Source organism: Bombus vancouverensis, chromosome 7 (genome assembly GCF_051014615.1).
Source record: "Bombus vancouverensis nearcticus chromosome 7, iyBomVanc1_principal, whole genome shotgun sequence".
Lineage (NCBI taxonomy): Eukaryota > Metazoa > Arthropoda > Insecta > Hymenoptera > Apidae > Bombus > Bombus vancouverensis.
Genome location: NC_134917.1, coordinates 11,592,580 through 11,619,749, shown reverse-complemented (window position 1 = coordinate 11,619,749; position 27,170 = coordinate 11,592,580). Strand labels below are relative to the sequence as shown.

Genomic DNA, 27,170 nt, shown 5'->3' with positions numbered 1-27,170 from the left:
TTCAAAATGAAGAAAAGTATCACGAACAAGATAAATAATAATTGGAATAATTAAACAACTAGCGCGCTACTTTGAAATATATACGCGTGCTGTTTAATTAAATCAGCTATTTGTCGGAGACCTTTAGACGTTGTTGAAGTTCCAAGTTTAAAGTTCGAAGTTGAATAGTTTTGTTTGATTTAATGATGTAGCAGTGAATGGAGATAAGTTTCGTCTTAAGACGACTTCACAGAGTACCAGTGTTTCATTGTATATTATCTTTTATCTTTGCTGTGTAAAATTAATTAAATTTTTTATTTCCAACGTCTTATCGTACACACGCACATTTTTGACATATTCTGCGTAAATACTTTGTACACGGTTCTACACAGAAGTCCATTTCACGCTATATACGTAGAGATAATGTCTAAATGTGCGGCTCATTTCCCTTTGCGTTTTCTTCTCTGTCTTATACATTTTACATTTATATGGTATGGTTAAGGACGATTTCGTACGAGCCTTCAGAGTGCAAGACACGAAATATTATCAAGTACACCACTTTAAGAGTACATCTACTCGTAAATAGAAATTTTGCATTGCTCTCGGATATGGATAGTAAAATATAAAATTATAGTAGATACTAGTAACCCTAAAAGATTTGTATCTAATATAAATAACCTGTTTTTATCTCTTTCATTAATTTCGCAGTGAAATATTTATGGTTATGCAAGAGTCTTTAACACTCAAGACAGTACATATCCTATAGGCTTCATACTTATCCCATCATATACATTGTACCAGGTTACATAATTACGATTTTGAGGTAATAACGAAAGTAAAAACTTAAAAAAAAAATGACAAAGCAATTAAAACTGTTAATGTCGTCTAACAGTAAAAATACGCGCATTACATGTATTTGCAGTGTTATTTAAAAGTTGAAAGGCTGCTGCTGGCAACAGAGATTAGGTTGCCAATCTTTATTTTTATAATTAACCTTCCATCAACGTTGGATCAAATTATCGTTACAGGTGAAATTACATTTGAGAGAAAGTCGACTCCGTTGAATTTTCGTACAGCGTGATTTTAAACGGCTTCCTTTCTTCCTATTCCTCTCATCTCCAGCCGCTCTTTTTCTCTCGTTCCAATTTTCTTTAAGTGTCTATGTAAATAAATAGGTTTTGAACGATGTTCGGAGCGTTCGAACCAAACAGCCATAATTTCTTTCGAGGCAGCCTGTTGTTGCTTTGAAATTCAATTTTCTCGCTTCTCTTGAATTCCTCGTTCATTTCAGCGAATCTATTCAATGACGACTTCCTTTCATGCAAATATTTTTTTTTATTCGCGCCTTGCGCTGTTTAGCACGGAATCACGATCCTTTTCAAACGAGCCCGCTGCGACTCTTATTCGTCATTGTTTGTCAAACGAGCTCCTGCACGAATGCTACACAACAAGTTAATAAAATTTCGCATTGTACGGGAATGATTTATTCAGGCATTGAGAAATTCCCTCCTTTGTCCTTTGTTTACTCCGGTCCTTGTTTTCAGTAGTTCTATTATATTTATTTATGATTTGCAACAAATGTGAATATCGTGGAAATTTCAAGCTTGAAGAGAAGCTGTTATAACGAACAGAATTTCTCTATTTCCAGCTACGTCTCACGGAAAGTGGAATATAAAAATGTATTACTCCCTTTAGATTTGATAGTCACCAATATTACTACTTTTATAGTCCTTTAGAAGAGTACTTTCATTTTTTGAGTAATTGCCTCTTTAACATAAACAATTTTTCTCTGAAACTGAAACTATACGCGGCATGAGTTTAGTAGCATAGTAGTTTTTCGTCTCATCGTGTACGTATGCAACGATCTTCTCTAATTTCCATACGTTTGGCTCGACTGAAATTCAATCGTAAACGATAAAATTGAAGTTTCTCTTCTCAACTCGTGGATTTAAACGTAACCAGTTATTTTATTCTTTGTTCTTTAGAAAAACAATGGCAGAGAAATCAAGTTACATTGCATCAAACACACGATGGCGTTACATTCTTTTAAAAGCATTTCAAATCAATTGTCTACATAGTGCAAATTACGAAAGCTACTTGTTGTATTAAAACATTCATTTGAGATATATTAAATATTTTCTTGACTTATCAGAATACTTTCTCGAAGACTTTCATTATGAAAACTTTATCATCTTTCTATGAAATAACAAGAAAAAATTTGCTTAATGGCGAACAGGAATAACTCAAGATTTCTCTACCAGCATCGATGGTACTAGCACGAGGAAAATTAACTTTCGGTATTAGTTTAATTCTGTTTACCGGAGAATTTCAATTTTAATAATCGATCTTATTTTTCCTTCTTATACATATAGTTGGCTATTCGAAACGATGGCCATAATTAGAATTAGGTGACAAATCTCATGAATATTTTAAATTCACAAAAACGCTATAGGGCATATAAAATAGGACATAGCGTGGTGGCCGTAGTTGGAAAACGAAAGAAAGCTGTAATGGTGATAAATTGACTTGCTTTAGACTTCAGTTTCAAACACGCTTTGTATGGGAGGAACTATACATGCAGATTTCTGTAATAACTTTAGATTGAGTCGCTTGTGCGTCATTTTTTAGAGGACATTTATAAAGAGCACAAAGGAATAACGGGGTCATAAAGGAGTTGAACTATTTTTTAAGTCGTTTTAAAGTCATTATATAACTTCATAAACCTGGTACTTGTACAATCGTTTGAACTTTTATGCTACATCAAGTGTTCGAAACGCATTCACAGAAGGTAGACAATGTAATATTTTATACATGTAGTATCTATATTAGAATTGAATTTATAGTACTTTGTTTATATTTTTATGATATATTAATTTGCACTATTAGATTGAAATGAAATAAACCTACGAATTATAGTAAATATACGAGTAATTGATAAAGTACATTGGACAAAGATGTGGATAAACAGTATTTTGTACAAAAATAAGCTTGAAAAGGGTGGAATTAAAAATAACTTCTTTGACTATACTTGACAATACTTCAATATCAAAGTTTGAAATAAGTACTGTAATTGATCTTAAAACAATTTCACTGGGTATAAAGGATATTTGACTTAAGTGTAGAGAAATTTTTTTTCGAAATGCACCTTTTAGCATCGAAACACTTCATGTATCGATTAATATCATACAACTGTGATCTATGCGTGAATATTCGTTTCCTTATATTGCATACAGTACACCGACCAGATGTTAAATATCTATTTGCACGTACTTTTTTAGTCATAGTTACAAATTTTTATCCACTTACATTTCTGTCGACATATACGAAACACGTTTACATTAACGTTTCACTGATTTTACGATCTCGCTATTGTGAAAGTACCTCTATTATATTATATTTGAACAGCTTCCCTCACATATGGATATCCTTGCGAATGAAAGAGATGGTAAAACTGTTAAATAAACAGTCAAATTACCATAAAACTGGTTAAACATTCTATTTTATCACAGAAAGGTAAAAATTCGCAGCCAATTATAAATAATATCGTCAGAAAACTTCTAGCTAATTAAAATCTATAAAAATGGAAGAAGGACAAGTTCTGCAAACTGGAATAAGAATTGATCATGCAAATTGCGTGTATTCGTATCTTTTAAATGAGAAAAGTTTATAAATATCATCCTCTTCAGCATATTATTATATTCTGTTCATATTTATTCAGGAATAAGAATATAGATAGCAACAAAGAGAGTGTTGCTTGTAGAAAAAAAGAAAAAAAAAAGAAACGAAAAGAAATATCGATATAAAACCTATTACGTAACATTCATTCTAATCATACAGAGAAATCTCATTCACAGTATCCTCGAGAGTTTTAATTAATTCAGTTCACGAAATGATACAGTAAAAAAGTTTGAAAAACGAACCTATTCATCTTCTTCCTGTATCAATATCTCTCATCCTCATCCATCAAACATTTATATCTAACCCAGTTCAGTCTTCGTGCATTAAATCCTGTCCGTTTCACGTGTTTTAAATCAACCTTATAAAGATTTATAAACGTCCAGAGGATCGAGAATGCGTAATTGGAAGCGTCTTTTCGCTGTATTATGCTGGCGTGTTATCTGTGCACTTTCGCGAGCGAGCCGGCTCTGTTCGGCGAATTAATCCGATCGCTTCGGAGAAAGGGCAACGGGAAATTCGATTTGCCGCGAATCTGCGAGGCAAATTTTCATGACCGTTGGGCCCAACGTTCGTTCCGTGGACGAACGTTAACAAGATGGACTCCGGCTGGCGAAGTATTTATCGAAAATTCCGCGGAGAAACGGCCAACCGATCAGATAATTGCGCTGCAACGTCATTACCAGAGCAAGCCTGCGGCTGCAGACCTTATCGCAGGTCCGCTGTTCCCAGCCTGTTAATTAAGCCTGAATGACGGCCCTTGATTGGCGTTCCCGCGCCGACGCCCATCAAAACTCTGCCCGATTCTCTTCATACGAGCAACGAACTTCTCATCCTCCGACATTCTACTTCGTTCAATTTTCGACCGCTCCTTTTTCTCTTTTTCGATTTATCCATTCCAGGATTATGAACGCTGTGTTCCACCTTAGCTTTCATCGGAAGAAAAAGCGAAGAATTCGTTAGAGTGGAAGATGGAACGAGGAGAGACGATTCGAAGTGAAATTTCCGCGAGGAACTCAGCGATTAACGACTCTGATTAGCCTGGCTCTTTCGTTCGTATGACTTACGGACTCGTTAATCTAGCAATTGCTATATCGCGCTAAAATCCCCTAAAACCTGTTGCTATATACGTTATGCCGCGTATCTAACGTGGTTCATTAATCGTCCTAGTAGTCGTATTAAATTAATTCGGTGTTAATCACGCGCTTACTTCGTTACTCGAACATCTATCAAGAGTAATATCCATGTTTGTCGTTTGCTTTCGCTCGTCTATAACTGTGTAATCTCCTTTGCTTAGATAAAATTAACGTTTCCGAGTTTGACTTTCTGAGTTTGTATTTGCATGAAAATTAATGGCAATTGACGTACGATAACAGAAATTCAATCGTTGCTTTACTTTGATTGTAGAGCTCAACGACGGATTCCAATTTTGTTAGATTACAAGCGAGATAATTTTTGCGCTCTTTGAAACTATCGATCAATGTTAAACATTCGATGGTAGACGGAAATTATACTGTTGAAGTTAATAAACATCGATTCACATAGCAATTAGAAAGTTTTATAAAAATGGTCAAAAGTGTGAGACTTTTTTTTACCTGCATAGGTTATGTTCTGGAGCATTTTTTAATTGGATCGTTAACTATCACGTTCGACCATTCTTCTTCTTTTTTTTTACGCGAAAAAATACCATTTATCTTTTGTAGAGAATTAAGCTGATATCGATTTAACTTCAACACTTCAACGTTCTCTGTTACTTCTATTTTCAATCACTCAAATCGCTCTTTAGGTATAAAATTGTTCCGTGATTCAACGGGAAAGAGGAAATGTGTGATAATTAATATATATCTTAATATCTCGATCAAAAATTAATAAATCTAGAGGATACATTTACAGTGAGCCACAGAAGCACTCGTATCCTCGCAATTATTGGATTCGACGATTTGCCTACATTTCCATCTATACCCTAATGAATTACCATTTTTCAATAAAAGATACGACATTTTAATTATTATACTGTATATCTTTATTGACTAACAAACTCGATTCGTTGTGCATATTAATAACACGTAATTTTCTTCGATTAATTGCAAAAATACATCAGCGGAGATTAAATAATACTAATGATACTTAGCGAACGAAGTTTTTACTCTACGTTATTTTTGTTCACGTTCGATCGATATATCTATTCTTTTTACAAATCTTTTTAGTCTGTACTTAACAAACGAAGATTCTAAATATCACGTACAATACGAACCACCGGGAAACCAATGTTAACCGAGTCGGAGGCAGTTTCTCCAGGCTCATCAATATTCATATCTACTCGCAATAACTCTGTGTACATACCGATCTTTTAACGTATCTCGTCAATACGCCATTAACTTGTGCACCGCGCGGAAATCGGAAGGTAGTCTTTCAATATGGATTACAGGACAATCGTAACGAGGCGGCAGTGCGATGAAAAGAAGAAAAAAGGGAAAACCGAACAGGTGACGTTTGTAGGTGTCATGTAATAATAAAGTTGTCGTGACATTTCGTGTTATCGATTGACGAGTGAAACAGGCCGCGCGTTATAGCCGTAAAGCTCGTTTAATTTAGAATTTCGCACAAAAGATTGCGTTTCAGATATACCGCGAAATTTTGTACTCTGTCGGTGAACTCACCAGCCGCGATGAATACCAATTTACAAATATAAAGGTCAGCCTTCCCGCGTGCCTGCTCAACTTCCCCGGATATTATTTATTATTGCGCAGCCATCAAATACGATGAAATTTTTATCCGAATAATCAACATTGGTATCGTGAAAGCACTATGAAATTGTCAATCCATTTGTTGCCCCACTGAACTTTGTTTTACCGAACTTTGTTGTTGTATAACTTCCGAAATTCTTTCGTGCACGTTCGACAAAATTTATTTAATGCATCGTAGCAGAACCGTGCACGTTCTATCGATATCTACCTTTCACGTTCATCTGATTTTTACAGCCGCTGGTTTTGGCCTAAGGATAATCGGTGGTAAAACAGTGGCTGATGGACGTACCTTTGCATACGTGATGTGGACCGTGCCAGATGGACCAGCGGCAAAAGCTGGTGTACAACGCGGTGACAAGGTAGGATCTCATACGCTTCTTTTCACGTTAACGTATTCGTTCAAAGCGCGTGTAGCGTCGAAGTATCTTCTCCTTTTCCGAATTTAGAGCGTTATTCTGACGAATTTCTTATTCATGGATGTTCTTATGACGCGGCACGTTATTTCAGAAAACGGTGTTTCGATATTTATTCGAAACTTTTAAATACAATGATTTTTGGAGTTATATGGAAGGGTAGGAAAAATTGGATGGAGCGTGTTAATTTCTGAAATCTTCGAAGAATTACATTTGTACAATGACAATCCTGGTTCCTTTTCCCATAATATCTATTATCATGATAATACAAATTTTAGATGGAGCTATCTCATTTGCCTGCTGCAATCAAAATTATAATCATTTCGCTGAAATGATTACTGCTCTATTTTCGGAAGAACATAGGAGTATGAAGCGCAATATTAAGACAATTTTAACACTACGTAGAACTATAATTAAATATACATATAACAAGGCAACATTGTATAAGAGAAGCGATACAATTGAAAATTCACATCCTCGGTATCATTCGATGATCAATTCTCGTACATATTTTTGGCACGATATAACATTTCAAAAGTCCAATCTTCTTTGCGAAGTAGATTTTCTAAAAATTTCACTCGTTTTAAAATTACATTGGCTGCATCGCTCTTCTAGAAATTCGATCACACGTTCAAACTTTATGACTAAAAATTGGTGTCATGGATGCAGGCTGTTGCATAGAAATTTAATGGCCATTTAGATCCCGAAGAAAATAAAGATGTTCTGGCAACTTGCGTCCACTGTTGAGCAGCTAACATATTGCAAGCGGTTAATGCGTGCGAGTATCGACAACCATTCTCTCCAGCTGTGATTTTAATTAAGTTATCGACAGCTGTGCGCAACGCAAACGTTCCGCAATCGTGAACGTTGACTGGAAAGCTATATCTTGCGAAATCGTGCTAATTCAATAATATGTGATCGTTTAATTTTGAATCGTAAAGATATTAAATATATGCGACAGTTTAACGAAGATAATAAGCACAGAGAATTTTCATAGAATCATAATCTCACCTATGTTTATTAAATCCATTCGTTACAATCGCGTCTGTCACAAATACTTCGGCCGATGATTTCTACGTAGCTACTCGAACATTTTACGATCGTGCTGTATGCTGTACAAATTTAATACGAACTTATATCGAAAACTTGAAACAACTAAAGTCATTTCCTCGAGAGTTCTACCTTTTACGAGGCTAATCCTAAAACTTCGTAGTCACACGGTGCAATATTTTCTTTAATACTAAACGAGTCGATGAGACAGATGGACGGATCTTACACATGATACAAGTGACGACAGAATTATCTGTCAGATGGACGGTTAGGTACTACAGCAAATTATAACTTGAACCGAATATAATAAATTCACCGAGGTTTGTGGTTTATTCCCGTTCAAATAGAAAATTTATCGAAGCAATTAAGACAGTAGGAAGATTTCGCGAGTTCTCTAGATTTAACAGATGCGATCAATTCTTGGTCTGATTATAACCGGCCGGTTCAAACTTCTTTCATATAATTTCGCGATTAAATCTATGTCCTACTCCTAGAACCAAATTATCCGTCTCTTATCGTCCAGTAAGTTCGTTTATTCTCCTCCTGTATATAACTTCTCGGGTGTACACCCTCGTTCATAAGTATCAAAAGATTTACTGAAAATGAGTATCATCGAGTATCCTCGAGAATGATCAGAACACTATTTAAGAATTATTATCTGAGCCATCTAAAAACGATACGTTTGCAATTTACAAGATTAGGTGTAGTCGTTATAGAAATGCAAAAAGAAGGTAAGATAAGAAAATAATGTCAAAGCTACAGATGATCCTTTCCTGCATCTAAGACTCACCGTCTACGAAGCGTTGCTTCATAGACGCGCATTAGACGCGCTCATGCCAACAGTAAGTACGTTTCCATGCAGCGGCCATTGAAAATAACGTGCACCTGTCCACGAAACAGCAGCGAATCATTTTCGTTGCTACGCGTTTCCCTCATGATGACTGGCGTTAACGTTGTCGGTAGCTTATGTTGCAGCTATAAACGAATGTACTGATATAGGATGAAAGCATCTTGCTCGTCGCTCTTCATTATAGTAATGAAACAAAATGTTCAGTCTTCGTAGACCGGTGTAGACATATCGTCGCGTCTTCTAATAGACTACGCTTACGCTAGACGCTTACGTATAAGCGACTTTTCCGTAGACAGTGGTTCTAATGCTTCCAAAAATAATTCTTTCTCGTTTCTCGTTTCGTATGGTTTATGATATCGCAGAAACGACGTTATATCGTGAAATATCTTCGTCCGTAGACGGGAAATGATTGAAATCCCGGTTCGTCTGTGAACCACGTCTACGAAATCCACGAGACTCGAATAAAAATTTGTTTATTTCTGCAGGTGCTAGAGTGGGGCGGAGTGTCTCTGGTAGATCGAAGTTTCGAAGAAGTCCTTCAAATAACAGAACGAGGCGACGATGTGATCGAGTTGGTGGTCGAGCATGCTGGCGACACGTAAGTATAACGTCTAACAGACCGTTGAGGAGAAGTAGTCGAACGAATCGAATTCGCAGATTGGTCATTCGAATTGCTTTATTGTATACTATCGCTGCTTTTACGCGTCACAAACACGCAGCGGGGACCTGCCGGAGGATTTAGCCGCTGTGCCGTCATCGGGAAAAGGGCCGGGAAGTCTGGGACTGCTGATGGGTGAGTACGAGAACGAATCGCAAAGCATCGTCGAAAATCGTCATGTACACGTGCTACCAGGCGAAAACGACTAATCGTTAGACGCTGACAGTGTCGGCGAAGTGCATCGTCGGCTTTAAAATCGATAACTTGTACGGAACGAGGACTCGTCAGTCACGCGCGATACAGACAAGCGCGTTTTTAACGCGCGCAAGAACGGGAAAAGAGTAAATTCCACGCGTTTGTCAGTAGTAGTGCATTCGTCCTTCCGATGTTATCTTTAAATATGGATTACAGTTTGTAATCTGTGTGTTGTGCAGCACATTATATCGAGTAGAAAACTATTGCATATCGTTTCAGCGCAAATGAACATTTGAAAATGCACTATGTTCATATTTAACTTTATTGCCTGAAATATTTCTTCTACTTTTAATATCTGCAGATTTTAACTTCCATATGATATCCATTCTGTTTAAAAAACTGGGTTATATCATTATTTGGTAGGTATGTCAATGATTAGTTAATTCGGTGTCCCAGTATCTTCAGACAAATTTTATGAATGTGTTTTATGGGAGTAAATAAAAAAAAAACATATGTTAAACACGAACATAGGTCAGTTGAAGTTTTATCGAAGAGTCACAAAATAAAAAATGAAATGAAATAAAATATGAGAGAAACAATAAACTTCGTCCTTCGATATACATATTCCATTTTCACGTTACTCATGTTTTAAGTAAATATTAATACGTATAGTGAAGTGGTACGTAAAGACTTGATGATTGATTTATTGAATTGAAATAAAATGAATTTTCTACACGGTAATAAATTCTATTTTTTATCATCGTCAGTCTTTTACTGACAGAAACAGCCAACATTTTAAAACGCGCTGTATACGATATTAATCTATTTCCGTGTATCGTCATTCCTCTAGTGCTTTGTACTTTTGTCGTGAATTTTTCAATAAAGTTTCAAATGACCTCGTACGCTTATATAACATTTTTCTCTTATTTATGTCAATGGAAGATATCGACAAAGGAAGATATCCTGTATATATTAGTTTATGCGATGTTCGTTTCTTTATTGCTCCACAACGCAATTTCGTACGCCGTTTCTACTAAAACCATATGGTCCTGTCTATAAAAAATAACTAAGCCATTAAAAGTAAAACAAATATGTCAGGTTATAAAGTTAAAATGCGACACTGCCTGGTGTGTCTCTATTTGCTGTTATTCTTACGACGAACCTGAAATGTTTTTCAGAAGGGGAAACGGATAAAACGCCCTCATCACCGACGCGCAGGAAACTGCCAAAGACGCCGGTATAACGAGTTCATAAATTGACACCTACACGTGACCGTCTCTCTTTCTTTTTTTCTCTTTCTCTCATTTCCACGCAATGTACACGCATACGCATAAACTACACGGGAGAAGTAAACCTCGATTAGACCGAGTTCTGTTAGTGTAGCGGAAAGTGAAGCGCAATAGCACCACCTACACTTTAGAAACCGGAAGTGATCACCACCTCTCTCGGTCTTTCGCTTTGTATATATCTCATGATCCGTATCCGATGCGACTACCGAGCCATTTTACTTGTTACGTACGTATTTCTATACTTACATGTATTAAACTACGTGTGCCACGTGTACCACTATTATATAAAATAATAGGAGATGACGACAGCGGATTTGACAGACTGTAGCAAAAAGGCTACATTCCATGTAAGTAATGACGCGTGCTCTTACGATATGAATCAGAGGGTACGAAACGATTTTCACCGATTCGTCTGCGGAAAGAACGGAGGAGAAACTCGAACTATCAAAGTCGAATTTTCTTTGAATTTCTCTTTCGCCTCTCTTCTCCCCTTTTTTCGCAGTTTTATTTCGCCAAGGCGAATCATCGTTGAAATTCTCTGCCTCGCGAAGAAATCGTTGACGGCTACATTGAATTTTAATGCACTAACGCAGTGAGGGAATTTCCCGACCTAAGTTCCAAGTGGCTTTAACGTTTCGAACTCTGCTTCGTGGAAAATGTTCGCTTCCAAATTGTATCCGTTCTATTTCTACGATCGGTAATGTGTCAAATTTGCGCTGCGTGTACACGGTGCGTGTATTAGAACGCGAGAGTGAATCGTAAATATTTGCTGAACCGCCGATCGGTCTGAATTTAATGAATTTCGTAATGAAACCGCGGAACTTGGAAAATTGAAATCGCGATGCGAGCGTACAGTTTTCGATGAAACGAGGATGGCCGCGATTTTCCTCAGTTACCGTGAAATTTCCAATTCTGACGCACCTCGTTAAAGGGACGCAATAGCTATAGATATAACTGAGACCAAATTTTATACACGTTTTGTATCGAAAAAAAGGGAATATTTTAATTTTAGAAGCTTACCATTCTCGTCGTTTTTTGATAAAGTACTATAAACTAAAAAATGTTTTTAGCCGCTTACTGTTATCGCCTCGTTCCATATTTCATTTAAATTTTACATGTGAAAGAAATTGAATGTTTCAATAGATGTACGCTGCTCTTATAAATAACACATATCTACATGTTTCGGTGGATTTATAACGTTTAATAATCGATTTCACTAAAGTATACAAATTAATGACATGAAATTGGAATTAATTTATTTGTGATTTTCTTATGAAATCGACAGAATAAAGATTTAAACTATCGTCTTAACAAACTTAACGCTAAACGTATCATAATTACTACATAAATCGTTGGAATAATTTTGATTATCTTTCGATACAGTTTCGATGACGTTGAGTTTAAAAATTAAACGATTTTTAGACAAAGAATTTAAACGATGAAACAATTACACGTGGCTTGGTAATGCGCAAACACTAACGTCGTTATCACATATTGGGTCTTAACACTTTTGTCGTGTCGTAATATTCTTTAATACGTAAAATGAAGAATGAAATTGTTTCTGACTTTTCGCATATTTTTGAGCAGTATGTAAACCGTTTGAAAAAGTATGTAAATAATTATTCGACGGTATAAAATGTACTTTTACACCAATATTATATAATATATAAAGCTATATACACATTCTCAAACGTTTAAACTATTGACAGTATTTAACTCCCGTCAATCATCTTTGGAATGCCCTTTTTAGAAATAAATTATTATCAACAAATTTTAATATGTTTCATGCGACACGAATTTTCAACGATACATATCAAGTCGACACGTTGTAACAAACGAAATTATTATTCTCAGCATTCTACGCTTTATACAAATTTCCCAGCAGAAACTATATTTTCGCGTATACGAAATGATCGACTTTCTGAAATAAAGAATAAGAAACACGTGGCAGCTAGTTCTTGCTCCGCTTTACAATTGGATATAAAGACAAATTAACGCAGCTAATTAATTACCGATTAATTAATCAGTTAAATAATTATCATAAGGTTTGATTTCGCAGCTTTCGTTGTGTATCAATACTCGATGCGTGACGAACATAAAATCGTTCGATCATATCGACCATTCAATTCATACACTTTTAATCCATCATCGAGGAAAGATATTTCTAAAAGAATTCACGTTTGTACGATCACGACAGAGTTCGAACGAAGCAAAAGGTATAACATCGTTTTCTTTTTAGAGTCTGCATCATTTTCTGCAACAAAGTACAAAGAAACGTTTCCTCTGTTCTATCTTGCGGAAAAATCACGGATTATTACCGACGCGTGAACACGTTTCGGTTTTCGCAACGGATTTAGGAATAATATAGGCGTAGAAATAAATGGAACTAAATCGTGACGTTTCCGTAATGTTGAGTCTTTCCGATCAAACTTACTCGACTTAATACGTATATATGCTTTGGATCGATGTCTCGTTCGATAACGTGCGTCATGGACAACGTAATCTTCCAGTTAGAAACTATCAAGAACCACGAACGAGAAAGAGAATATGCTTTCTCGTATCGAGTTTAGGTGCTATTTAGCTAAGGATCACCCATGCATCAGTGTAAACTATAATTCGGGCCAACTGTCGGGCTTGCTTGACATAACGACTTTCCTATCACTCTTTGTATGACAGATACATGTTCTTTGATCAAGCACGTTACCTGTATAGACCGTATCATCAAATATGTGTCTCTGTTTTTTGGGTGGATCTGTAAATAATTATACAGGGTTTCTGACAATAGGTGAACGTCGTATATAAATAAGATCGTTGTTAAGTTGAAGTTACGAGAGAGTTTTAAACTGTAACCTTCGTTTGAGCAGGCAAGTAATTTATTTTATCGATTAGTCGCGTAATCTTATATATGTTTTCGCCTTCTTCTTAACTTTCGTCCGGTTCGTTGCTTTCAATGAAAGAAACGAAACGATTAATATCGCGTTGCTCTTGAACGAAGAGCTGATGGATTCCGTGTTTCGTTATCGCTGAAGCGGAAAGCATCTGGTTTGGTAATTCGGTCGGGGAACGCCGAGGATATTACGGATCTATTATAGGAAAGGCAGATCGATGGCAAAGGGAAAAATGCGATCTAGGTACTTGGTTGTTCGCGTATTTAATAAGTCGACGAATTCCTGGGATTCTTTGTGCAAATATTCTTCGTTGTCGAGAGATAGGAGCTTCGTCTTTCATCGATCGCACGGAAATTAAGTTTAAAAGATGTATGTATTCGTAGCGCGAAAGAAAAACAAACGGTAGAAATCCCGTTTTATTTCTGTTAAACTTTCAACTGGCTTCCAAAAGAATATAAACTTAAGAGGTACGGTTGAAAACGGAAAAGGAATTTGTAAATTTCACATTGAACTTTTAATTCGTAGAGATACTCTGTAATGAAAGAGATTAACCGGAATCCTAGTTAAAGTTTCGAAAGGCAAAATATACTTTTCCAGTTTGATGTAATATTACAAGTAAATACGACACAGGACCAAATCAATAGAGGATTCTTCTTCTAATTATTGTAGGTATCGCTTTCGTGTCTCGGTGTTTCTCGTAAGAATTATTGTAATTACGTATATCAGAAGGAGTTTGCAAGATACTGCATCTTAGAATCTTACTTTCTGATGTTAACATATTACTGCATATTATAAGCTCGAAATTTCATAGTTGGCCAAAGTTGTATACGGCTGTAACAATTAAGGTTTCAAAGCAGAAAACAAAGGTTGTAGGTAACTCGCGCCAATGGGATTCTATTGGACATAACAAGATATCATGTAACGAAACTCAATTAAGAAAGTGTATCCGAATAATACAGGATACTCTGCTACAAGTTATATATACGTATCATGTTAATATCACATTGCATATTTACAATTACGTTATACAAGGCTACTACGTTGCGTAGGAGGTATTCAGTTAACGTGGCATTAATTACTTCGTTTATGGTATACAATTACGTTAATTTAATCGAAATCTTGAAATTATTTCTAGTCAGAGTGCGAAAATGTCTATATATTTTGAAAATATCGCACACTAGCCCTACGTTGCAAAAAGTTTACGAATTTATCAAGAAATGACATGAAACGCAACTCACAATTAATGTTAAGATAAACACGTTCGTCAGCTATGACGTCAGAACCGCTGAGTCAAGAAGTTAAAATCAAAATGTCAAAATCAAGAAGTTAAATCTGGTAATTATTCTTCCTATATTATCTATATTAACTTCTGTTAAGTAAAATGTTTTACTACAATTGGAAAATACAGGAAGCACGTTTCAAACACGATAGATTATATGTTTTAAAATAATTAAAAAATATAAAACCTCGATGACTTTTATGCTTTTAAATTGTATACTTCCATAATTTTAAATATATAAAGGGACAATTTTTCGAGTGCACGTGTGGCATACGTGCGCTCATAGTTATATCAGAGAAATTTGTTTTCGAATGTTTTTTTTATCGATATTTGCGCTATTTGCGTTTTATTCGTGAAGCACTGGAAACGTTTGAATTCGCGTGCTTCAGGTTACTGATTTTAGTACAAATACATCCCTTCGGGATGGCTAACGTCAGTTAACGACGGTTTCGCTTCATTCGAACACTTATGGAATTGACGTCGGCCATCCAGGAGGCGCGTTCACTCTCTGACGTCAATTGAAGTCTGCCTGGCTGAATGGGATGAAATTTTATATTTAGTTCGGCGATGATTTATACGCGTAACCACGTTATTTCCATTTAACGAAAGGATTTCGTAATAAACTATTTGATGAGCGTGAATCCGTTCGGAGTAGCAATCGAAATGACGTCAGTTTCGTTTCATGATTTGCGGGTGGAGATCGTTTTAAGTAGAAGTATACAGTAAATGTAGAAAGTTAAAAGAAATATTATAGATATGGATATTTAATATTTCAAACAAAAAAATATCGAGTTATTCTCTGTAGCTGGTGATATTTTCACGTAGAAATAGAAAGTTAATGCCGAATACATTAAAGGATCGTAATTATGGAGTTCAGTAAGTTATGCTCAAATGAACGTACGTATGTAATTGGTTTTCGAGCCACATTCGTTACGTTTGCTCGTTTTAGCATAAATTCAAGTACTCGTATGTACTTTGAAGGAAATCCGCTTCGGGTGGACACAGTTTAAAGCGAAGGTACCATTCGATATAAATAATGGAACAATGGAAACGATATGAAATGAACGTTTAACTGTTATGCGCTATTATATACCAAATCTAGAACGTTTAGAAAGATGCAATAGTAAAACAATAACGTTCCCGTGGAATTTCTCCGAATGCAATGGAGGAAGTACCACGGTGGCTGAGTTACCTGCAACGAAACTTCTTTGGACCGGCATTTGTACGGTTGTGTACGTTGGCTTTGAAATTTGGAGCGACGAAGCGTATCGTTACGACAGTCCTTTTTCCTCCGTAACGATCAATGTTTTCGTTCTTATCGTTGGAGGAAGCTATATACACGCAGATGCTTTCGGCGTAATCGCGTTCGTTGTAGCGTCGCTTCCCTTTGACCATATAAGGTTGCTTCGTTCGCTGCTTTACACGATGAATTGACGCTGTTCTGAGGAGCGCACGACAATCGGTCTAGATAAACGCTAAGAAATGTGTGCGTCTGTGCACCGGTTTTATGTGTAACCGTAGTAGAGAGTAGAGAAAAGCGAGCACCGCGTTCATAAACTAGAACATGAAGGAGACGCGAATCTTCACACTAAACTTGCGCTTTTCGGCCGCATACCGCTCGAGGATCGTTTAGTTCATATGCGACTGACGAAGAGAAAAGTCAGACGGAAAGTGTATGTCGTCGAGCGTATGCGGTCCGCTGCGGAAAATACAGAGCGGAATATACCCTAAGCAAACCTCGATATCTCCTGGAAGCTTCGCGAGAGAGAACGAACGTTACAGCACCGCTTTCCCCGTCTGCCTTTTCGTGGCAAGAAAGAGAGAGAGAGAGTGAGTCGTCCCCGCTCGAAGCACCGAAAAGATCCCTTTAGTCGCGCGTTACCGTCCGACTACGAAAAGAGAACGGAACACGAGAGTGTCAGTTGGGGCGAGTTGCGTCGTCACCGTTCTTCTCCTTTCTTCCGCTTTCGTCCCACGATATTCCGTCGAATTGCTCGATATTCCGTCTCGATCCGAGTTCTCGACTGACGTATTGACCACGCTCCCGTCGAAGCTCACACACAAACATACAGAAATACATACACACGGATACGCACACATAGGCACATGGACACACGTTTCCGAATATCTTTCGCTGTCCACGAACAATAAACATTTACTCCTAATTAGCTGGTAGTTGATCGTTGCAAGCGGGCGAGAACAATGCAGTTGCACGTCCTCGACGCGAGGAACCTGAAGAATTTAATAATTCACGCGAATCTGTGTAACCGGATGTAAAGATAGAAATAAACTCAGAGAATAAACAATAGAAGAGAAGAAATAAAGCTGAAAATAAACTCAAAAGAGAAACGAAGATACATAGGAGAGAAATTCTTACGCGAAAGTTCGAGCTGCAGTCACGCGTGGAGGCGCTCGATCTTTTTCTTCGCTCGTTCTTTTTTTCCTTTCTTGGATTTTTCGTTGGACGTGTACTACCGACGGAAAGTTTCGCAGCGATGTAACGCTCAAATGATGAGGAACGGACGACGCATCTATGATGGCGATGGTAATTTCTGGTCTTGTACGATAGGTACGTAGTTTTTAAGTGAGAAGTCAGTTTAACGTCGCGATAGACATAAAAATATTCGTTTAAGTCTTTCTATATAAAAATGTAATTGTTATAGACTATAGATTTATCTCACAATTTTCTACAATTGTATTGTATGGCTGGCAAGAATTTATAAATATCGATGAGAACAGTTATTCGCGAAACTAAACTTTCCAATATGTTCAACTATTTTGTTAAACATCGTGCTATTTATACGACGACGAAGGGATATAAAAATTCCTGAAAAACGCTGATGCTTGCAAACTTTTCGTCGGTGGTGTACATATACGTGTGAACGTGTACGAACACAGGACACACGTGACAGAGAGAGGAAAAATATGCAAAGATACGTAAATAACGTAAATGTACGGTGGTAGAACCGATCAGAGATACTTATATACACGTGTACCAGGATACGGACGCACGTGCATATCATGCGAGTGGAGACGTGAATGGTTAGAGCGGATGCGCGTGTGCGTGCGCGCGCCTTTCTTCGCCATCCTCTCTTTCACTTTGCTTTTCTTTTCACCTGTGAACTTCCCTGTTGCTCCCTTTTTACACACAAGATTCTGTGTTTTGTACTATTCTATACGGCTCTACGAAGCTGCACGAGGCATCTGTTTCTTTGTACCTCTAAATTCTGTTACTACGTCTCACGTTTATTTCCGGCGACGTCTCTTCACCACATCGACATTCGTCCACTTATTGTTTCTCTGTGAGCCCGAAAGTTTCATTGTGTATAGCCCATAACTGTTTCTGCCGTTCTTCCCATGTTTCGCCGCTTTCCCTGACCCCTTCTCTTAAAGAAATTGTATGGCTACGAAAAAGAGACTAAAAGAGAAATAGACCCGCTGACGAAAGAGAAAAGAAAAGGAAATGTAAGTTGTCCATGTTGAAACAAACTTAGCATATTGGCCCTCCATGCTACTCTCTCCCAACTGGCACGACTCTAGTTGTTATATTAGCGTTCATTTTCTTTTGCGGCTCGTCCCTTGCGTTCCTTCTTTTCCTTTTACATTATCTATTTTGTTTCGTACTGTCGTTTAGGTATGGCTACTTCGTCGTTTAGCAGCGATCAGTTCTTATAGTTTCTTTCGAACATTTCCCTTCGAGCCTCCTGTGTTACGTTAATTTCTTTTCTTCCGTTTGCTGTCCTGTTCCTTCGTTTCACGAGACTAAAGGACAACGAATGGAAGAAGCATGAGAACGTGATTAGCATAGCTAATTCGATGTAAGATTTCACGTTAAAGTAACAGTTTGAGCACCAAAGGCACATAGCGATACGGCTGTAAATGAAAGGAATTCTTGGTATCTATAGAAAGCACAAGATTAAATTCCGTTTTAATGATATTCAAATTCTCAGATTGTATGTCGCTATATTTTTTAATTCTTCCTTGATATTAGGCCATTCGTATAAGTAATGTCGTTTCTTATTCCGGTTCAATGAATATGCTGTGTGTTTGGGAAATTTGAAATTAAAGCTCGGTAAGAACAAACATTCTTCGTGTTAAATCAAGCGTTTAAAGCATTCAGGTCATTTTTCTAACGCAGGAAAGAGATTAAATATGCATATCATACATATTTAAGCGAGATCTTTTATTACCTTGCAAGACGATACGTCTGTGGCCTCTGCAAAAGCGTTTTTCAAATTTATACAGAGCAGGATAAAAAGCGAGGAAATTTTAAAGGACAAATTTTCCAGATAATTTTGAATTTTATGGCAAAGCAAGATCTAGTCGTTCTATTTAATAACGAAAAATAAAAATGATTAGTTCAAAATGTTCAACCACGTAAGAAATAGCAAAAACATTAAATTTCGTCGATAGCGTCGCGCGCAAATCACCTAAAGTGTATCGGAAAACCATCAGAAATAGAAAAATGGATTCTGCAGCGGACTTTCGGTAGGGAACCATCTCGAACGCGTGTATGTTTGTACTTGTTCCTCGAAATTGGCAGTAAAATCACCCATTTCTAGATCGGATAGTAACAAAGGGTGTAAAATAAATTCTTTGTAATAATCGTAGCCGTAAAAGACAATGACTATCATCTCTATTCTGACATACAGTGCTACTTCTTGTTACTGCCACGTGAGAAAATTTTAATAAAAATATTCCACTGTTATGATATACGTTTGATGATTTATAATCAACCTTCGAATCAAAGTGAAATCATTATGATCGTAATTTAACAATTAGACGGATTGCAGGCAGCTTTGGTGGGTAAACCACTGGATTTAGCGAACTTCGAAGAAATTTCTTTTCATAGCAACGTGTTCATTCGTTAAAAGTAATTGGAAAGCATAGAAGAAATTAAATATCTTTTAGAATTAATAACATATTTAATATATTCTCCTAATCCGGTAAAAACAGATTATCCATTTGTTGAGCGTACAATTTTCTAAATAACAGGAAGGTTTAGGAACACGGATCGTTCAAGATCGATATTAAATAATTTGTTTAGTCGTAAAGACAACAAATTCTTGAAAAGGGAATTACAAAGTGATCTATAAAATAACAGATAGTTTTTACAAATAATGTCCTTTAGGAGATTGTCGCCCTTCGACATACTCTAAGTGATAATATATCGTATTATCGTTGTTCTATCATATTTAATACTTGGATATTTAAAACGACATTACGTATCGGATGTCCTAGTATAACGAAGAAATCTATTCTCTCTCGATGGATGCGTAAATTATTTTAAAATCTGTAGTCAGAATTTTCTAAATTAACGAAATTTCTTTTTTAATATATATATCTAGTAGATTTATATTACATATTCTACTTATTACAAACTTTCATTCTATTATATTTCAAATATCACATACGAAACGAAGGGTTTAATCTTCATTCTTCTCTTCCACCCCCTGTTCTTTTTTATTTTCGCTCTACGTTCCTTTCTCGTCTCTCTCTCTCTCTCTCTCTCTCTCTATCACTCCCCCATTTCTCTCTCTCTCTCTCTCTCTGTGTTTCTTCTCTGTCTCGCTCTCTGTCTCTACCTGTTCGTCTATCTGGCTGTTTGTACATCTACCTACCCACGTACCGATTTTTGTTTTTGTTTTTAAGCGCACAGTTTTACACGATCAGTAAATTCGTGCTAAACTATGTATATGTGCGCCAAACGTCCGAAACTTTCTTATCGATCGGCCGGTGCTAAAGGGACTTTTTTGAAAATTCTCCGCAGCCCTTGACTCGTTCGGAGGAAATAAAACGAGCACGAAATCGCGGGCGTTTGGCTTACGCTTTCCCTGCAATCTCTAATCGGTTGGAAATGTCCAACGAAATGAGAAAATCGAAAGAATGCCACTCGATTTCGGAAAGAATCGCGTCTCTGAATCAAACTTCTCGCAAAATCCATCATGATACGTTTAACGCGCGAAGTGCTATCGGAGCACATGTGCTATAACGTTGATCGATTGATTACCCTCGCGGAATATCGAACGATTTTCTAGGAAGCAGATTATAAGTTGCCAACACTTTCATCTTGTTTACTTTGTATGAAACGAGGATGAGGAGGGAGTAATATTTTTTCGATTAATAGCAGCTTCAGCTGGAATCTAAAGAGCATGATAAAAGAACTTTTTATAAAATAGAAAAAACAAAAAAGAAACGATATCACTTCATTTACTTGGGGGCAATTTCATAAATTTTGTTACGAAATTTTTATGTAATTAATTAAGCTTATTATTAGAAAGAGTAAAGATCGAAGAATAGTTATATTATCTGCAAAACAGCTGTGACAACAAATGATATTAGTAGATATATGTTAAATTACTTATAAAAATCTTACTTTGTATTACAGACGCGAACATTCAAGTGAAATGTATAAATAGCCTGTTCTAAGTTGGTCGCATACATTAATAGAAATAAATAGACACCTTGAAACCAGACGTCACACAACACGTAATTAATTAATCCACTAGACTGGACTCAATTATCAGTGCAGACTGAATTAGCTGACAAATAAATGAATTGAATGCCAGGTTAAATTTAACGGATTTTATTGAATTTACATCAGGCAATGAATTCTAAATAGACCTATGAACTTTGCCAGCTTGAACACCAACTGAAACGATGACGGATCTGGATAATTTTGTATATCTAACGTTATTGTTGTTATTACATTTTTATCGTTCAATGATATTTTATTACTTAATATTTAATGATACGTTGAAACGATCGTTAAAATGTTATAATATCCAATTTACAATTACTATGAAAATGTTGGTAACGCAAGAAATCTACGACATTGGCACCGCGTTTAAAATTTCAAGTTAGTCGATTAGAATACCTCAGAATGTATTGGTTATTTTAAAATTCAATTTATATTCAGAAGTATAATCAGCCTGAAGAATTCTTTCTGATGATACGAAAACATCTTTTATTTCTATTTTAATTGACAAGTGAAAAATAATTGGAAATAGAATGCAAAGCTTCGCAATGTCTTCTTAGATATTTCAACGTAACTAGAAAAACTACATTGAACGTCTCAATTTCCGTAACCTTTTGTAGTTTCGAAACGCATGTTTAACGACGATAACAAGGGAAAGCGTATGCGAGAAGGATCGTAGCCTTGCACATACAACACCAACGCTTCTCTCGCGACTCTGCTTCGGCTTTAAAGGTGTTCGCCAAATCGAATGTAAAATAAGCGTGAAAATACGTGCTTACGATCACGGTATCGTTCGTCGCCGTTTTTGCGTAACCTTTGAACGCGTTGGTTGTTAAAAAAGACGACCGGGAAGAGGCACGAAAATTGAATCGCGACGAAAAAATCAAGCGATGAAAAAACCGTAAAATTTTCCGAGTAAGCAAAATTTCATCGAAATTTCACAGAACTGTCCTTTGACGGCCGATCATTTTTTCGCTTCCGTTCGTTGCGTTTGCGCTACTCTGTGTCCCGCTCGAGCGTCGACTGCACGTCAATGGAAACTTTAAGGCCGAAAAAGTGCCGCGACCACACGCACACCTCGCTTGCGTAGTTCATTGAACGCGTTAAATAGACGTAAAAAGCAGACGTACAGTCCGGGAAAACGGTACGTGCGGGAAGAGAAGGCAAAGAATCCAAATCAACGTTGCCTTATTCACAAGATACAAGAAAATTGAGAGAAGGAAACGGTAGGAACGAGATGAGACGATAAGAACGAAGAGGAATTCGTCAACGACCAATGGATCGGAAGAGGAGCGGGAAATCAGGAAATGCGAACTGACGTCCATTTGTTGCGATCGAAGGAAACGAACCTTTTTCTTGGCTGTATCGTACAGATCAGTGATGCACAATGATCGTTTAATTGGATGTTGAATAATTCCTGAATAATAGTTCTCTTGCTACTTAAAATTAGAACGGGATACGACGAGTTTAAATAATTATAATTCGGGCTATGACATGGCGTAGTGAGAGTTACGGCTGTTTCGATTATTGGAACGAAAATTTCAGAGATTTTCTGGAAGATAAAAAAGCGACACCGGTGTAGCCGTGACACCAATCAATATCGCTTATCGTGCAATAATTTACAATCTCGCTATATCGTAGCTTGGATTATACGAGAACAAGGAGCAAAGTTTGTATTTTCAATGGTAAAATGTCTGACGAAAATATTTTTCAAAAACACTTTTGAAACGTTTTCATGGATGTATTCAGGATATCTTTGTGATTTAGCATGTTGCATGCCTTGGTAGAATTAAGAACATTGATTAAATTTTGAGATTAAATCGTAAGTTTGAGTAGAATGTGTAGAAAAATGGTAATATCGTTGAAATTCTAACATAATTTTTAAAAAAATGTTAATTTTTGTGATTATAATATTATTGACACAGAATTGGCGAGGATACAAAGTACAATGAATTTTAAATGGAATTGCTATGTCTTTTTTAAGTGTTTCAGCTTTGTACAATCCAATGTAATTTTTATATCCAAAAAAGTCAGAAAAAGATACAGACAGATACTGCGAGGAAATATGTTTTTCAATGTAGAAAATGCATACAAAATAAGTTTCACAGCGGACAGTTTTCTTTTATTTTATACGTTTCACCCTATTCTCGAATTCCATTTGCACATATTAACTTTGCCGCTACGAAAAGCCACCCCAGTGACCACCTGTGAATCTATCTCAACCTAGAAACGTCTGTTACAAAGTTCGTACAGAAAACTTATTGTGAAACGTTTCATTTTTCATAATTTTTCTTTGTATTTGCAGAATTACTTCTAGTTACTATTTTTCAGATAACCGCAGGCTTTAAACTCGGGCATCAATTTAATAGCAATTCCACTTAAGAAACTAGAAATATCTAAAATTGTCCTCCGCGTATCATATAAAAATTTCTTTCTTATTAGAAAAAAATTCTTCTTACCCTGAATACATTTCTATATATAACGAAGCATTTAACGACAGAATTAATCACTGCATGTAACAAATATTTTCATCTCTTATCTATAAAATGCAGCAAAGTAAATAAAAGATAATGAAAATTATTTTACAGAAAAATGTAGCGACTATGTATGTTGTTCATCACTGATATCATGCTACCGTGCTCTCGTAGCTATAGTTGTTAAACATAAACGCGGCTCTCGCGCAATTATAATCTTCACACGATCTTCACAACAATCTGTACTATGTGCATCACACACATAGTTTGCTCGCTCCTGTTCGTTTTTGCCTTACTCACAACTATTTCTTCACAAGTCGCTTCTGCATGAGAGAATGAATCCGCTTTCTAATTTTCACGTAGGAGATACGCGTGTAACATAGACGTTCGATCTTTCGACTAGTCTTTCTTATGCTCTGCGAAGCTGATCCGATTGTCATGATATCGGGTCTACGATTTCGATTTCACGGAAACGGAGATCGCGTCTTTGTTCATTCGTAGACTCGCCATTAGCCTTATTGATCGTCGTCGTTAGAAGCGGCGGATCTACATCTTCCTCTCCTCTATTTTAGGAACAAATCGCGAAAGAGAAGCAAGTGACGGGCCGGGTACAGATTCAAGTTTCCTACGAAGCGGATCGCAAGGAGTTGATCGTTTCTGTTTTCATGGCAGACGACTTGTGCCCCAGAGAAGACACGGGATACGGTACACTACCGGAAGCCTATGCTAAATTGGTTCTAGTCCCAATTTGGTGAGAGTTTATTTGAGAAGACATAATGAACTTTCATTGGCACAATAATTACGAACGAAATCTACTATAGACTTGTTTATCTTATAAATAATAACTAGTAGAAATAGGGTTTTTAATCAGACGAAGGTTAACTGGATCATTTGCCACTATTGCAACTATGTACGTTTTCAGCTACGTACTTACTTTAATCACGCGTTTACAAAAACTCTGTACACTGTTGATACTACGTTTTTGCTAAATAGTATATCAGTCTACTAAAATCTTGGTGAACAATCTTTTGCACGACTTTCTGAACGATTACTTTGCGCTTTATCTTATTAGTTGTCATTCGTAAAAGATAACGCTGTAAGGAAGCGAGTAATTTTATCTAAATAATAAATGAACTACCAAGCATATTCGTATATTTAGCTACGTATTTACAGAAGCTATTTCTGTATTATGTTTACAGGATGATACACTATATCAGTAAATTTCCAGTCTGTACAATCTCGGTTGTAACGATCTCTATTATTATTTGCTAACGTTTCATAAGCTTCTCAATCTCTTGTTAACCGAGGCTTTGTTACCTCAACGAGAAATAATCTCGAACTCCTTCATAGGCTTTGAACCTTTTTCCATTCAAATGATTCTGTAACGATCTAAATAAATGGAAGTCGGATGATGTGGAGTGAATGCGGGCAATATTCCATACTTCCTTAGCTTAATTGTTTCGTTCTCTTTTCGAAATAATCAAATAGTTCCGTGCTTTCTTGCGTATTTTTTCTATTGTAAATTCGTTTCTTGGTATATTCGACCGCGATATCAATGGCTCGGTATTACATATACATTTCAGTGCTGATCAAATTACTTTGAAAACCGCGGTCGCGGAGCCAAGTCAAAAGCCAATTTGGAATGCAACATTGCTCTTCTCCGGAGTCGATGGAGAAAGTTTGATGAAGCGAGCAATCGAAGTAACTCTCTGGGATTTCTGTCCCGATGGCGATAACGTTTTTCTCGGCGAATGCAGCGTTGATTTACAGCGAGCTCTCGAAAACGATAGAGCTGTTTGGTAAGTATTTTTCACGAGAAATAAAAGATACGGTTACCTCCTCCGCGACATATATTAGTTGCAATTTAAAGCCATCTGTAATTATATAACTCGTTCGTTTCATTTTTATTGTTTTACATTCGCGAGTTTCATCGTTGCATCTTAGAAAATATTCCTGTTAAATAAACTACGAGTACGATTTAATATCTGGTAACTCGTATAACAGATAATGTAATTTTCATTCCGAATGTTTATGCATATAAAGGAAAAGAAATGTTCAAAAACGCACAGCGTACGAATGATGTCCAAAACACCGTATTAAGCATTTTAGCAATATTTTAGCATAAAAAAACAGCGCGCTACTTTCTCGTATCTTCTAAAATTGCAGTAATTTAAGCTTCATACCGTACATAAGAACAATCTATGAGACAACTCACGAACGAAATGGAATCGTTTGCAGGTATCGGCTAGAAGATCCTCGCGGCCTTCGCGCAAGCAAATCGCCGTACTGTTCGCCCCGTGGCTCTCTTTCAATGGAAATTGCCCAAAGGTTACTGCGAAAGACGGAACTGCGCGAAAGAAGCTACAGTGACGATACACAAAGCGACAGCGGAAGTCCGGAGCTCGGTTACCTTCACCCGGATCACGCTTGGCATGCAAATTCTAGAAGAGGTTCCAGCCAATCAGAACAGCTAGAAGTCGAACCGTACGAACTTAACAGAGATTACAGTAGATCGTTGCCCGGCAGCCGAAGAAGCAGTTTCCAAAGCCAAGGCGGCACCGACAGTAAACGTAAGTGCACGTTCATTGGTTCTTTTATGTCTGTACATACATAAGTTCCAATAGCCTAACCGTACAGGTCCAAAATGTTTTACGTGATAAGACTGCTGTTGAAGCATATAATTCATAAGCAAAATTGCAAGTATTCGCTAATATGGCACATATAAAAATCAACAAACAGATCATGTTATACGAATTCAGAAAATTGTAACAAACTGTTGTTCAATTTTTACGGTTCTGTATATCGAATTGGATTCGGTTTTTTATTTGTATCGATTTTTTTGCAGTTTTAGCGTATGTTCGGTCCTAGCGTGTTCCTAATCTATTCAGTTGCCTAAGATTATGACACAGACGTGTGGAGCTATTTTTGAGAATTTCTAAAACTCTAAGTATTCATCTAGTAAGCAGAACGTTTGCATCGCGTTTAATTTGTAATTTAAATTATTTCTCGGATCTATAAATAAGGCTTCTACCTCTATAGGCTTCAAAAGCTTTACATGTACTATGTGATTTTTAATCAACTACCGCGCCAACTACCTGATTCCACGAATGGACATAATATTTGTAAATCAATCGATTAAAGGGAATGTATAAATATGGCAAAGAAGTTATAAATTTCACAGTTATGTGACATCTG

At 36.7% G+C, this 27,170-nt stretch overlaps 1 protein-coding gene across 1 annotated transcript in view; it reads left to right on the top strand.

Annotated features, from left to right (window-relative positions):
• The window catches only part of Fife (regulating synaptic membrane exocytosis protein fife), a 150,521-nt gene that overhangs the window by 104,665 nt on the left and 18,686 nt on the right, over nucleotides 1–27,170 (top strand). The window contains exons 12-18 of the mRNA XM_033338614.2: nucleotides 6,636–6,760; nucleotides 9,200–9,312; nucleotides 9,434–9,507; nucleotides 10,746–10,804; nucleotides 24,548–24,726; nucleotides 25,559–25,774; nucleotides 26,214–26,545. Coding sequence (XP_033194505.1) covers nucleotides 6,636–6,760; nucleotides 9,200–9,312; nucleotides 9,434–9,507; nucleotides 10,746–10,804; nucleotides 24,548–24,726; nucleotides 25,559–25,774; nucleotides 26,214–26,545 — 1,098 coding nt within the window. The remainder of the gene's footprint in view (nucleotides 1–6,635; nucleotides 6,761–9,199; nucleotides 9,313–9,433; nucleotides 9,508–10,745; nucleotides 10,805–24,547; nucleotides 24,727–25,558; nucleotides 25,775–26,213; nucleotides 26,546–27,170) is intronic.